The sequence below is a fragment of the Equus przewalskii genome, chromosome 7, assembly GCF_037783145.1.
Source record: "Equus przewalskii isolate Varuska chromosome 7, EquPr2, whole genome shotgun sequence".
Lineage (NCBI taxonomy): Eukaryota > Metazoa > Chordata > Mammalia > Perissodactyla > Equidae > Equus > Equus przewalskii.
Window position 1 is genome coordinate 22,999,120 of NC_091837.1, and position 14,768 is coordinate 23,013,887.

The 14,768-nt window shown below is 41.5% G+C and overlaps 1 protein-coding gene across 9 annotated transcripts in view; it reads right to left on the bottom strand.

Annotated features, from left to right (window-relative positions):
* IFT81 (intraflagellar transport 81) overlaps window positions 1–14,768 on the bottom strand; it is a 185,944-nt gene that overhangs the window by 75,187 nt on the left and 95,989 nt on the right. For 4 of the 9 annotated variants that reach the window (XM_070628993.1, XM_070628996.1, XM_070628995.1 and 1 more), the window contains 4 exons: window positions 4,291–4,455; window positions 3,673–3,776; window positions 2,961–3,141; window positions 206–295 (listed from right to left, as the gene is read on the bottom strand). In XM_070628993.1, the coding sequence (XP_070485094.1) occupies window positions 206–295; window positions 2,961–3,141; window positions 3,673–3,776; window positions 4,291–4,434 (519 nt within the window). In that variant the 5' untranslated portion in view covers window positions 4,435–4,455. Of the gene's footprint in view, window positions 1–205; window positions 296–2,960; window positions 3,142–3,672; window positions 3,777–4,290; window positions 4,456–5,578; window positions 5,694–6,465; window positions 7,205–14,768 lie in introns of those variants that run through there. The other 5 variants (XM_070628992.1, XM_070628990.1, XM_070628991.1 and 2 more) reach the window with 5 other exon arrangements.

Below are 14,768 nucleotides of genomic sequence, written 5' to 3' on the forward strand. Positions count from 1 at the left end.
GATAGTGGTCTATGAGAACTCACTATGAATTTACTCTGGCCTCATTAATTTCTTCAGTAAAGAACTAGCAAAGGTCCTACAAAAGAAAATCTGTCAACTGCTGTCACTAGTTTCTATATAGTCTTAAGACTTATACTCAATTAACTAACAAAGATACTAAATCTAATATCATTCAAAAAATATTATTATGCTTTATTTTCTTTACCCTTCTTATTTCTGCTGCCGAAAATCCAGATGTCTTGAGCTGCTCACATTCTTTATGCAAAGTTTTAAAGGCTTCTATCAATTCTTCATACTAAAAGAACAAGTTAAAAAATTATAAACTAATGACTAGGTCCAGTAGGCTTTTCTTAATCAGGTTATCAATTAACTTATGGTGATTACTTAAATCATTATAGAACAGTATTAAAAACATATCCTAAACATTTATATGGGACACAACAAGGTAAGTGTGTATAATCTGGTCACTAAATACTTCTCCAGCTTCCTCTCTGGTTACTTTTCTTTCCTTTTTTATTTAAAAAAAACTCCCATCTCATCTAGGCTCTTAATTGCAGTAATTTGGATTTTTCTCTCTATCTGTTCCTCCTCTTCTTTCTCTTCCCCTCATCCTACTCCATCTATTATTAAAGATTTTATTTTTCCTTTTTCTCCCCAAAGGCCCCTGGTACATAGTTGTGTATTTTTAGTTGTGGGTCCCTCTAGTTGTGGCACGTGGGATGCTGCCTCAGCATGGCTTGATGAGCGGTGCCATGTCCACACCCAGGATTCAAACTGGCGAAACCCTGGGCCACCAAAGCAGAGCGCGTGAACTTAACCACTCAGCCACGGGGCTGGCCCCTCTGGTTACTTTTCTACCTTACAGTCTATATTCCAGCTACACTGATCTTCTTTCACTTCCTGGAACATTCCATACTCTCATCTCCAGTTTACGCACCTTATTCCCTCCAAGAATACTCTATTGACGCCCTCATCTCTAACCTGGATAACTCCTATTCATCCTTCAGGTCTCAGCATAGATACCACTATCCTCAGAGAAAGCTTCTCCAGCCCTGTACCTATCCTATATCAGAGTATCATGATATCAGAGTAGATATCATGTAAAATTATAATTGCCTAGTTATTTGCCTGTCTCCCTCCTCTAGACAGTGAGAGCCAAGAGGACAAAAATCATATTGATCGTGTACACTTTTGCATCCCTGGAGCCTAGCACAGCGCATAACCCATTTAGGTGTTCAATAAAAAGTAGTTGAATGAATGGAAAAAATCACAACTCTTACCCAAAATTTTTAAAAAACAGTATTTTTTGTGAGCAATGACAGGAAATTAATAATATTTTTCTTGACTGATCATATCCTACAAATCTGTAAATCATTCATTCAAAGACTCTTTATTCAGAAAGACAAGGTGAATTTTTTATTAGGTTCTCTGCTAAATGACTGGCTAAACATGTAAGTCATTTTATATATACACACCTCAAATATACTTCGAGAACAAATATGTCTTTATTATCATTAATTCTTCCATTAGTTAACTGGGCATATTTAGTAAAAACTATTAATAAACTTCCTTCAGAAGAATTAGTATTTATCAAATTTATTGATGGAGGAGGGTAGGGAGGAGAAAATATTTCACAGTTACACTTCCCTATTTCCTACATTATATAAAGCCTTCAAAAGTAGGGGCTGGTGTGGTCTCATTCTGCTGTACTTCTCCCATGGCATCTTCTGTGACATTTGACATAATTATTTGCAGAAACCTTTCAACTGCAGAAATGTCTTAAGAGATCAATATTGACTCTGAGCGCCTGCTATTGCTACCCAAAATAACAAAATCTATGAAAAAACATTTAGTTGGTTGTTTTGACTCAATCCAAATTTTGAGCACATACCATATAGAAGCAACTCTACAAAACTCTAGAAGAAAAAAAAGATGGATAAGACATGATACCTATCTTCATAAACTTCACAATCTAGAGAGAGAGACAGATTGACAAGCCATTCACAACAAACTGGCACAAATCAGTCTATGTACCTACTATGGAATAAAAGCATAAAGTGTTAAACAGAGGTACTTTTTGTGTTTTTTAATCAAAGTCCTTTGAAATCTTAAGCCTGAATCCTCTTTTTTTTGTTTTTGAGGAAGATTAGCCCTGAGCTAACTACTGCCAGTCCTCTTCTTTTTGCTGAGGAAGCCTGGCCCTGAGCTAACATCCATGCCCATCTTCCTCTACTTTATATGTGGGACGCCTACCACAGCATGGCGTGCCAAGCGAATCCTCTCTTTTCATAGTCTTTGATCAGCAATGTGCTTTGAAATCCCAGGACCAGGAGCCCGATCATCCAGAATCCTCAGCAGTTAAGAGCTTTAGGATCTTAAGGCCAGAGCCTAATATTACCCAGAATTCTGGTGAGAAAAGTATACTGATATTTCAAACTCCAGGCCCTTTCTCTATCTTCTGCCTGATTGAGAAGTCCTTTGAAATGCAAAGCCAAGCTTCTTTGCCTACACACAACCCTCACAGGGGCTCACATGTCCAGATTTGCCTGGGATAGTGTCAATTTATACCTTGTGTCCTAATGTAATTATGATGACAATCCCTTTCCCTCTGATTTGGATGACAAATTGTATAGACCTAACTGATCGCCAAAGTGCTCTGCAGTCCCAAGCCCAGTATCCTTTCTATACACAATTCTTAAGTATTAAATTATTCTAAAATCCTAATTTCAGAGTTTTTTTCTATCCACGTACCACTATCACTGAAATGGTATTTGTGTGCAAAAGTCAATATTTTCATACATGATTACAGCTGAACATTTGCTGATAACTGTTTTACCTTTTGGTGTCACCTGGAAATAGAGAGACAGCAAATAAACTAGAGAGAGATTAAAACGTATTTGAACATGTGCACCTTGTAATCCATTACAGACAGTTTAAATTACCATTTATGTATTGTATACCTGTTTATTGGTATCAGCAACCGTTTCATCCTGAAGAAACTCACTTGGTACATCAAGCTTTATTAAGAAACGAGCTAAATATGCTCTTTTTTTCAATTCATTAGTTCTCTGAAGAAGCCAGTGGAGCACTGGGTAAATTACAGGTTTACTTCCAATCACGAGACCCTGACGAAAGATGCTCCTATGAAAAGAACACACACATACACACAGGCTTATAAGTAAACCTTGAAACATTTGTTCAAAATCCTACTTACAATTTCATGACTGCTTTCCATGACTATTTAAAAAAGATAAAACCAAGGCTATTCTAAAGTAAGTCTGTATATTAACAATAAACATAAAATTAGGCCCTCAATATATCACTGGAAAATAGGGGGAGGTTGTATTGGAACCATTAATTGGTACAGTCAGCTTTAATACTTCACTAATTAGGCAAGTTTAAGTTATTGTTTTTATCTAGGATGACAGACAAATGATAAAACGGAATAGTGGCTTTATCTGACTGTTTTGATTAGGAGAAAGAACTGACTCACTTAAGACTTGTGCATGACCAAATAACATTAAAAGTTCAAGATTATTTTGAAATTTAGTGATGTTCTGAGGCCACTGGCTTAGGGAGACCAGGTATTGCCTAGAAAGATTGACTGTAGCCTATGAAGGCTTAGATATTAAAGCACAGTTTTAATAAAGCAACACACTCTCAGATTCTTACATGTCTGTGGCATTTCCTGGAGGTTTGTATTTAAGAATACCAAGAAGGCTCAACATCCGTTTGGCTGTCTGCTCTGGCATCTCCTCTCTGATGTCAACAACTTGCTAACAAATAAAGAAATTGGAAAAAATACGTTATTATTGTATATCTAACAAAGACAATATTTAAACTCACTGACAAAATTGTTCTGCTAGAACACAACAGGCACAATGGTCTCTTCATAAAATAGATTAAGTATGAAGGCTCCTAGGTTCCAAGTGAGGGTACATACAAGTCAGATCAGGATTCTTATTAAGAACATCAAGCTTAAAAGTCTTATGAAAAAGACAAGTGTATGAGAGATATGAGGTAACTTGCAACACAATAAAACCTTTTGTAAAAGCATTTTCATTCTATTTATGTTTGGAAGTAGAGAAATAATTTCTAAATAAGGTATAAGTAGAAAATTTAATTTTTGAGCCAACAGAGAAACCTTAAAGATCATTTACTATTACTTTTCAGGCATGGAAAATAAGGCCCAGAGAAGTTAAATACTTTGCCCCAGACTGACAAATATTTAGAGGTAGAAACTGGCTTTCCTGACACCCTTTTCATCACAGAAAAAAAGAAAACTCTTACCTTTGGGTCAATCTCAGACAGAACATCATTGAGAACCTGTAATAGTTGCATTGGCTCCAGGGAATCAAATGTGATTAAATTATAGTTCTTCCTAAAAGGCTCCTTATTGAGATTGTCCACGATGAATTTGATTTGATCACTCATAATTAGGTCTTATAAAATAAACTAAAAAGTAAAAAACAGAAAAATTCCTCAATGTTGGTAACAAAAGTTCCGGAAAAAATTAGCATTAAGTTGATAGGAAGTAGGCATGAAAAGTATAACTCCACATGGCATACAAAATGCTGTGAGAAGGGTTCTTTTGTTGAAAGAAATCAGAGTATGAAGACTTTATTATGGATCCTACTGTACATACTGTTAATATTTAATGCCAAATGTTTTTACATATGCAACTGCTGTGATAGCAATCATCTGAATTAACATGAACAAATGAATAATAAATCCCACCTACATTAACATCTCTCCCATTCATCTCCACAACTTCTATCTAGGGGTAAAAACTTGTTAACCGGCAGACATACTTCTAATTTTTTTTATTAGTAACCCATGTTAATCTAGATTACCAATTTCTCTTGAAAATCAGATCTGGCAACCCTGGGCCCACTTGGTACCGGGCCACATCCAAGTGAAGCAGAGCGTAGGCTGCAAGCTTCAGCCTGGGTATGCGCTCTTCGGTTTTGTTTTGGCTTCCTCCACCAAGCCTTCTCCATCCATTTGTGTTGTCAGCTTAGCCCTGGAGGCATCGCCTCCACCACCCTAGAGTAATTCAGACCTCCATTTCCTTTGCCTTCAACATGGAAACAGCCTCATGTTTTCTAGTTTCTGACTCTCCCATTCCAAATCATTTGTAGGCTTCTCATTGCATACAAAATAAAGTCAAAACTTCTTGGATTTTGAGACTGTTTAAGATCTAGCTGAATTTAGCCTTTCCCAAGTTTATTTCCAAATTGTTACCTTTCACCTTTTCAAACTTCAGTTGACTTTCAATAGTGTTTCCACCTTTGCCTTCAATTAATGCTGTTTTCTCTGCCTAGAAGGACTGTTCTCCCTTTCCAGGTCACCAGAGGTGCAAATCCTAACTGTCCTTGGAGCCCTCCAAATGCAAGTCCCTCCAGGGGAATCTTTCTCAAGCTAGTCCCCACATTCTGCAAGAGTAACAGCCCCTGCTCCTCCAAGTTGACCACGCTTTATCTGCACTGCTCTCCTACAGTTACTTTTGTATTTTGTACTAGTTACTAATGTACATTTTTGTCTTCCCTACAAAACTGTAAATTCCACCAGGACACACCTGTGCCTAATTCCATCTCTGAACATCCACTGCATCTCAAACAGTGACTTCTTCCACTAGAATGAATGAATTTGTTCACAGGATCAAGGCCAGAAAAAACGTAAGCCTAAGCAGGCTGGCAGTGAAAAAGACCATAACTTTTTAAAAAACTATCTCATTATTTAATTGCTGAAACAGCTTTACTAAGGTTCCAAGTGTTTTCTCCATGCAGATGTCACTTGTTTAGTATGGGAAGAAGCAGTATAAATTTTGCAGGCAGGCAATGTTTTAAACTAGCAATTTAAAAAATGAGTTAAAAATTAAATGCTAAAAAAGAAACAAAGAAAAAAATTACTTCAGTGCTCCAGTAGTTTTTAACCATGAAATGGACAGATGCTATTTTACCCAAAGACATTTGTGGGGTTGCATGCATCTTGCTCTGTAATAGGTTTTTAAAATTGGGTGGGTGGAGCCAGATATTTAGAAAACATAAAAATGTGAAGGTATTATCCTTTCTCCATAATCATGATAAAACTATGAGTAAATGATTATTATTGTTAAACATATAAGTCAAAAGACGGTAGAAAGGATAACCAATGTGGTTTTAAAATTTGAAGTTTCCTTCAAACTATTAAAGGGAAATCTTTACATAAATTAAGTACAAATTCACATTGGAGATGCAAATTTTCCAGTTAAAAGTATTTTAAGTAAAAGTCCACGTCACAATCTTCGCACATGTATCTAATCTTCAACGATTTAAAATTTTAATATATATAATATTTAACATGTATACACACACACATACATATTCTTTTTTTCAAAAAAACAAAAACAGAACACTTGGATAAAAAGTACAACGTTGCCAGGAGAGGAAAAGAAACTAGGAGACGTCCCCCCTAGCGGCCCACCAGCTTTCAGACGGTCACCCGCGAAGGACAAAGATGTTCTGAACAGGTAGGTTGTCTATGCCCAGTGGGCTCTGCGCTCTAAAATTAGCAAAAGCAATTACTCTCCCTCCTGCAGCGGAAAGTCGCCCCACTGATTCACAAGCACTTACCCACGTAAGAACCCGGGGGGGGGAGGGGGCGAAAACCAGGACGTGCGTTTATCTGGCACAACTCGGGACAGAAACGACGCCGCTCTGGTCCCAGGCTGGCACGAGCGCTGGACCAGCAGCCTCCTGAGAGTCCCCAGAATAGTGTCCCCACCTCCCCACCCCGGAGCTCGGGAGAGGGACAGGGGACCCCACATCCGCCCCGGGCACCTAGCGGGGGCTGATCTGGGCTCCCCGACGGCTCACCCCGCCGGGGAGCGGCCTGGATCACCGCGCGGCCCCACACGGGCCGACCCCCAATTTGAGGGCTTCCCTGCTGCGACCCCTCCACTTGCGAGGCGCTGCCCTGGGAAGGAGGGGGCGGGAGTTCTCCTCTATTTCGGGGTTCGGGGGAGTTTCCGACCGCGGGCTGGGGAGGTTACCTCAAATTCTCCTCACGAAACCACTCCTCCCACCCCCCCCCCCCCCCAGGAGGCATCCGGGCTCCAGCGGGTTCCTAGAGACGAGCTCCTTGGCAACGGTTGCTAGGCCGTGGCGTTCGCTCACTTCCGGCGGGGAGGGCGGGCGCGTTTCCGCTGGGCCCCTGGGCGCGCGCTGGGCCGAGGCCCGGGAGGGCGAAGCGCAGAGCCGGCGCCGCGCCCCCTGCAAAGCGGGTTCAGGGCCTCCGAGCCCCTGCGGGCAGCCTGCGGAATGCGCGGTTATCACCCTGGCAATAAACTTTCCCGGACGTTCTGCAGTTTACAAAATACTCTCTTCATTATTAACCCATTGAAGTGAGTGTGCCCTTTCATTCATTCACCAAGCATCGGTGATGACTTCTTTGAGGGCCAGTGGGATTTGGGTTGAGGAAGCATTTGGCCTGAGCTTCAAATTTAAGTTTTTGACATAAATATCTACAAATTAGGTTATAGGTGGGAACAGCTGGAGAGTCTCCGGCAGGATTAAAAGAAGACACATTCATCACAGAGATTTCAGCTTCTTTCTCACGTTATTGGGCCACGTAGCCTGTACTGGGAATTAAATTTCTTTAAATCCGGTAATTTTTTTAATATGCTGAGAGCCTGGGGGAAAAAAAAAAGTAAATGGCCTAAGACTCCTTTTGAAAGTGTCTTTAGGCACCAGCAGAAATGAAGTCCTCCTTGTCGTCGTCTTGGAGTTCATATCTTATGAGGTGGGCAGGAGGAAGATTTTCGTGCCCAGATCACAGACGAGGATCGGAAGTCTAGGGAACTAGAGACCCCAGGATTGCACTAGCTGACTTAAGGGAGACCTTAGTTAGTGAATGGTATTTTGAACCCACTTCTGTTAGACTGGAGACCACTGTACTTGGTGATGGCAGCTGGCAATAAAAAGAAGAAAAACACGAAATTCCTCGCACCTTGAAAACTTTGTTGTCTGCTCAAACATCTTGGAAGAAACCAACTACAGATTTAGCATCAGGTTTACAAAAATAAGAATAATAGCAACAAATTCCATAGTGGACATCTCCTCTATGCCCTGCACTATGCTGGCTGCTGGGGATGCAGTGGAGGGCAGGAATTACCTGGCCCCTGTCCTCATGGAGCTGACAGTCTAGTGCAGGAAGAGAGACAATTGAATGGGCAACACTAAGACAACTGTGATAAATGCTATCATAAAAGGATCCGATGATGAGGGAGCCCAGAGTAAGGATCCCAAGCTTATTTGGGGCTGAAGGGACCGTACCATGAGGAGAAGTTCCACTGGACAAAGTGATGTTTATGTATCGGTAAAAATTTTAGCCAAATAGGAAAGGGGAGAGTTTTCTGGTCAGAGGGAACAGAACATTCTGCATTCTGACTATTGAACTGTCAAGCGAAGGCACTCTGCGAGACACTTGGTGAAAAATGAAGACCGATACCAGATCATAGATGCTCACAACCAGTTGGAGGAGGAAACACTTAAAACCTTGAAAAGTTAAATAATTTAAATAATTCTGGGAAAAACAATAAAAGATTCGTATAAGGGACTACAATAATTAATTGATCCTGTTTAGTGTATTGGGAGATTCTCCTGGCTGCCCAGATTCGAATCCTAGGTCTGCCATTGTGTGGCCTCACCTCTCTGAGCTTTTGTATCCTTACCCGTAAAATGTGGCTGTAATAATACCTTCCCCAAAAGAGTTGATGTGAGGATTGAGTTGATACAGATAAAATGACTAGAACAGTGTCTGACACTGGAAGAGCTAAGGACATTTTACCACTTTCTTCTTTTTAAAAAAATGAGATGATTAGATTTATTCCTTCTGTAGGGTCTACAGATGTAACTTATGGAAAGAGAAGAGTGGCTTATCTAACAGTTTTTAGTTCCTCTTCTGCCTGTTGCAGCTGTTATAGAAACACTATACTTTTCCGTTATGAGACTGCAAACTATGTAAATTCAAGTAAGCAGTGGAATCTGCTCTTTGTGCTCAAACTTGAAGGGATCTTATGCTTATTGTGATTGCTCTGGAACACAGGGAAGAATCTGAGGCCAGTCACTATGCTTCCTGGGATCCATATACTGAGAAGCTTATGTTCCAACTTGAAGCAAAAAAGAGAGACGTAGAGAGGCCTGCACTTATTGGGTCCCTGCCTATCTACAGGGCCCAGACACAGGCCAAAGGAAGATTTGCTACCACTCCCTGATTCATTTATGATAAAACCGTGGATGGATTCGTGGAGGGATCCGAGAGGAATTTCTCAGCACAGTTTCACCACAGTGAAGGCATTGCTGATTACATCCCAAGTCAAACCACCTACTTGAAGACTTTTTTTCCTTAGATGCTATGCTGAGTCTTCCTTGTAAACCCCTCAAGATAGATACCTCTTGGCTGGACTATATTTGACATCTTTACTAGGTGAAGGGAAGTCCCATTTGTATGAGACAGCCTTTCTGAAAGACTCCCACTCCTACCCTGACTCTTTCTCTTTTTCCAAAAAAATAGCTTTATTAAGATGTAAATCACTCGGGGGCTGGCCCGGTGGCCCAGAGGTTAAGTTCGCATGTTCCACTTTGGCGGCCCTGGGTCTGTGGGTTTGGATCCTGGGCCTGGACCTCTACATCATTCATCAAGCCATGCTGTAGTGGCATCCCACATAGAAGAACTAGAAGGACCTACAACTAGGATACACAGCTATGTACTGAGACTTTGGGGAGAAAAAAAAAGAGGAAGATTGGCAACAGATGATAGCTCAGGGCCAATCTTCCTCATAAAAAAAAAGATATAAATCACATACATACAATTCACCTACTTAAAGTGTACAATTCAATTGCTTTTAGCATATTCATAAAGTTATGCGACCTCACCACTATCTAATCCCAGAACATTTTCATTACCCCAAAAACAAACCCTATTCCCTTTAGCCATCATCTCCCAATTTGCAATTAAAAAACCCCACTACTTCCCAGCCCTTGTCAACCACTAATCTACTTTCCTTCTTTATGGATTTGCCTTTTCTGGCCATTTCATATACATAAATGGAATCATAAAATACGTGGCTCTTTGTGTTTGGCTCCTTTAATTTGGTATAATGTTTTCAAAGTTCATCCATGTTGGGGCATTTATCAGTACCTCATTCCATTTTATGGCAGAATGATATTCCATTGTACGGATTTTTGTTCATCCATTTATCTGTTGATGGACATCTGGATTGTTTCCACTTTGGGGCTGTAATGAACAATGCTGCCATGAACATTCATGTACATTCCTCCACTTTATATAAAGCACTTCCATTGGCTAAGTCAGGTGAACATGGTATGCACATCAGGAACACGGGTAAGCGGCGGGAGGGTGGCCATGCATTCCTGAGTTTGTCTTTTCTTTGCAGTTCTTATTAAGTTTGGCCTCTTGGGGGCCCCTGGTTGTAGACTACAGGACCCAAGATGTGGATTCCTTAGCAGTTTTCGACTGTAACAACAGACAGCTGTTGAAACCTACGTGTCCCTTGCTACCAAACCATTAAAATTCCCAGTCTGCTTCTCTGATGAGCCCTCTGATGAGAAGATGCTGCTATATGGAATCGTCCTTTCAGTGTTCACCAGCCTCTAGTGGAGGAGAGGATGGAAGGGAATGGAGGAGGTGGGAGAGAAACTGGAAGCTTCTCCCTTACCTAACCTTGTAGATACTGAAAGGACGAGCCACAGTTGTGAACCTCTGCTCTGGTTATTCAGAGGGGAAAACAATCACTCCTCGTCAGGTGTATTTTTCAAGACTCAGTTTAGTACAAGATAAAAAATAAGGAGAGGGGTCATTATTTCATGCAGTTGTGAAATCCAAGGATATTATTACCTTCAGGTATAGCTTGATCTAAAAGCTCAATGATGTCATCTTGACATGCTTTCTCCCTCCATCTCTCCGTCTCCCATCCCTACTTTCCCCAGAATGAGCTGCTAGTAGCAACAGCCTTACATTCTGCCAGCCTAGCAACCTCAGTAAAAGTAAAATCTTTTCTCCAATAGTTCCAGCAAATTCCCACAGCTGACTCTCAATGGTCTGAAAGGTGTCAGACCATTCTTGAATCAATTGCTAGGACTCTGATGGACATAGTAACAGACTGGGTGAGAGTGGCTCCCCAAAACAAAGGGCTGCATTTTCTTACCAGAGGCAGAGATGTAATGCCAACAAGAACAACAGATGTCTCATACAGGTGGTCAGGGAAGGTAGTTAAATCTTGAAAGCTGGCTAAGCAAAACCAGAAGAGGAAGAAATAAGCCTATACTTATTTTAGGGAGTATCTGTATCAATGAAAACTTTCTCCCTAATTTCTTTCCAATGAATTATCTTTCTGCAATGCAGGCTTCCATCATGGGCCATATGATGTCTTGGGATAACATCAGACCCTCCAGATCCCCCCAAAAATCTCAGTATGCCGTGAACATAACGTCTCCAGCCCCTTCTCTTTTCAGAACTTCCGAACAAGAACTTTCCTGTGCAGAGTACAGGGAAGCCACGCCAATTTTCTGTTTTTGGTATTAAATTTAGACCTTTCATCCTGACCATGAGATATTTCTGGATTCTGCATGAGTATTCAGTGCATGCCAGTTTTCAAGATGCTATCCCATCTGGGGCCACTCTTAACACTGCCCACTTTATCTCATTCTTTTAAACCTGGGAAAAACAACCCAGACGCAGGAACAAATTCGGAAGTGGGTTATTCTGTTAGCCATTAATTGTCATTTAATGCTTTTGCCATCTAGGTTACTTGGAGATGAAAGAAATTAAATTTAAATGGAAGCCTGAATTGAGTTTTGCAGATATCCTAAATTGTCTCTGCTCTGGCAATTTAATCTTGTGGGTATGTTTAGTAGCAGAATGGGCTTTTCTAAAAGGTGAAAAGATAAATAATACGCGAAACATTCAACTGAATGGATGAGATTCCAGAGGTCTTATTAAATGTGTGCCTTGTACTACATCTTTGTCAAATAGTTTTTTAATGTGTTTTTGAGATTAATGGGCAATGTAGAGGAGTCAAAATAACATGCAATCCATGTTAATTCCTTGGTTATAAGTATGGATTGAAATAGAGAATGTACCTAACATTTTTACTGGGCTCAACTAATAATTATGTTATCACTTACTGAGTGCTTAGTGTATGTCAGGAACTTTGTTAAATACACCACCTATATGTCAGAATTTATTAAAACATTAATTTATGTGTGTACTCCTTCCATTTCCCCTCCTCTTGAAATAATTTGCATTGCTTGAAGTTTTGCAGGTTGAAATCAGAAGCTATAATTCTTGTCTTCTGTAGAGGTCTTTGGGGGAGATTATACCCGTTGTCCTCAAGGAGGGAGTGGAGAGAGGATTTCCTTCCAAAGTAAGAAGAGAGAAGAGAGATGCTAAGAAGACTGGGAAAGGATCACAAGTTGATAATTCTGGGGCAGCTCCTGAGAAGGGGGAAATACGCTGGGGAGGCCACATCATTAATCCAGTGGCTTTCAGTGTAGCCAAAGCTTTCCTTGTCCTAGGCCTAACATGGACGCAGCAATGCCATTGGACAGAAAAGGACCAGGCAGCCTGGGGTGATAGGTGGGTGACCAAGCAGTCACCAGGATGGGCTATTGACAGAAGAGTGCAAATGACTCTCCGAAGCTTTGTCACTGCAAAAGAGCCCAGGGACTTGGCATCCCCCAAGGTGTGTGTGAGGGGGAGATGCCCAATAAGGACAGGATAGGGGCTCCGAGTTGGATGTCAGTTGATTATAAAATAATGTCCTTCCTCTGGCAAATCTGAGTCGTGGACTAAAATGAATACCCTCTGTATTAGTCAGCTTCCTGGCAGAATACAGATGGCACACTCTGGGCAATTGAGGAGACTTAATAAAAGACTATTTATAAAGGTGTGGGCAGGGTTTAGGGAAACCAGCACGGGTCCAGCGACAAAGGCAGCCATTACTGCCCTAAGCCTGAAGCAGCAAGAGAAGGGAACAGGCACCAGAAGCCCAACAGAGCAACTGTACAGAGAACGCTGCCCAACGGGAGCCTTTAGATGCAGCCAGTCTTGACCTCACTCTCCTCCCACCCTCTGATCTCCTGCCTGGGCCTCCCATTGGCTAAACCCAACAGGGCACCAAAGGGGCAGGCAACACCTTGAGATCATCCATGTAGATTGGATTCCCAAGACACAGAGCAAGGAAGAAAATGGTGGGGTGGGGATCTGGAGGATTCAGACAGATGGAATGAATTATAAATTGAATTATATGTTGAATTATACAATCAAAATGCCGGGCAGAAAGGCCTTGTGAGGTCAACTAAACCACACCCACATCTCCAAGCTGCCCTGGCTTCCCTAACTGAAGTTCCAGGCATCACATGGAGTTAGGCCTAATTTCATTTCAGCACACTGCCCACACTCACACCATCTCATTTAATCTTCACAACGAGACTGCAAGGAAGGTATTGTTTTTTCCATTTTATAATTAAGGAAATTGAGGCCTGGAGAGTGAATAGAGGGCCCAAGTTCACACAGCTGGCAGCCTGCTGAGCCAAGATTCAAACACAGGTCTGCCTGATCCCAAAGTCATTTTCACCAACCTACTAAACTGGCTCAAAACCGGCTCAGCCGAGTCTGGAAGAAGGACTATAAAACAGGCCGCTGAGGTGGCAGGCAGAGGGATTTTCTGTGTGGGAGGGCCAGTGTTAACACACTGTCTGGCTTTCTCTGCCTACAACGGCTTTGCCAAGGAAACTCTTCTCTTACCCAGGTAGGGATGACGGTTTGAAATCCAAGTGCTTACCCCAGAATCACAGGGAGGGAAGGCAGGGAGAAAACACTTGGCCGATGATGGGAAAAAAGTGTATTTTCATTTCAGATGCCTTTCAAGTTCCTTTTTTCCCAGCTGAGTGCTGGTGTATTTATAGAATTCAGGGGGAGTATTTAAGGGTAACCAGCAGTGGAGCTGCATTTTGGGCCATCAGGAAGCTCAGAATCACAGAGGAAAAGGTTCATGGGAGGGAACAAGAAAAGGCCAAGATCAGCACGCACAAACTGTCCTTCTCTTTCATGTCGCCAAGGCCTTTTCTCCCTCCTGGGCTGATGACGTCAAATCAAGGTCTCTAAGAGTGCTATAGATGGAATTATAGAATCAAAATTACGGACAAACAGATGAGTGGCTAAACAAATTGTGGTATAAACATACAGCAGAATATTATTCAGCCATAAAAAGAAATGAAGCACTGATACATGTTACAACATGGATGAACCTTGAAAACATTAAGTGAAAGAAGCCAGACTCAAAAGACTACATAATGTATGATTCCACTTATATGAAATATCCAGAAAAGGTAAATCCATAGAGAAGAATGCAGATTGCTGATTGCCAGGGGCTTGGGGAAGGGGAGAATGTGGAGCAACTGGTTCATGGGTAGGGGTTTCCTTTTGGGGAGATGAAAATCTTCTGGAAACAGACGGAGGTAGTGGTTGCACAATATTGTGAATGTACCAAATGCCACTAAGTTGTTCCCTTTTATTTTTTAATATTTTATTTTTCCTTTTTCTCCCCAAAGTTCCCCAGTACACAGTTGTATATTTTTAGTTGTGGGTCTTTCTAGCTATGGCCTGTGGGACGCCACCTCAGCGTCGCCTGACGAGCAGTGCCATGTCCATGCCCAGGATCTGAACCAGTGAAACCCTGGGCCGGCGAAGTGGAGCATGCGAAC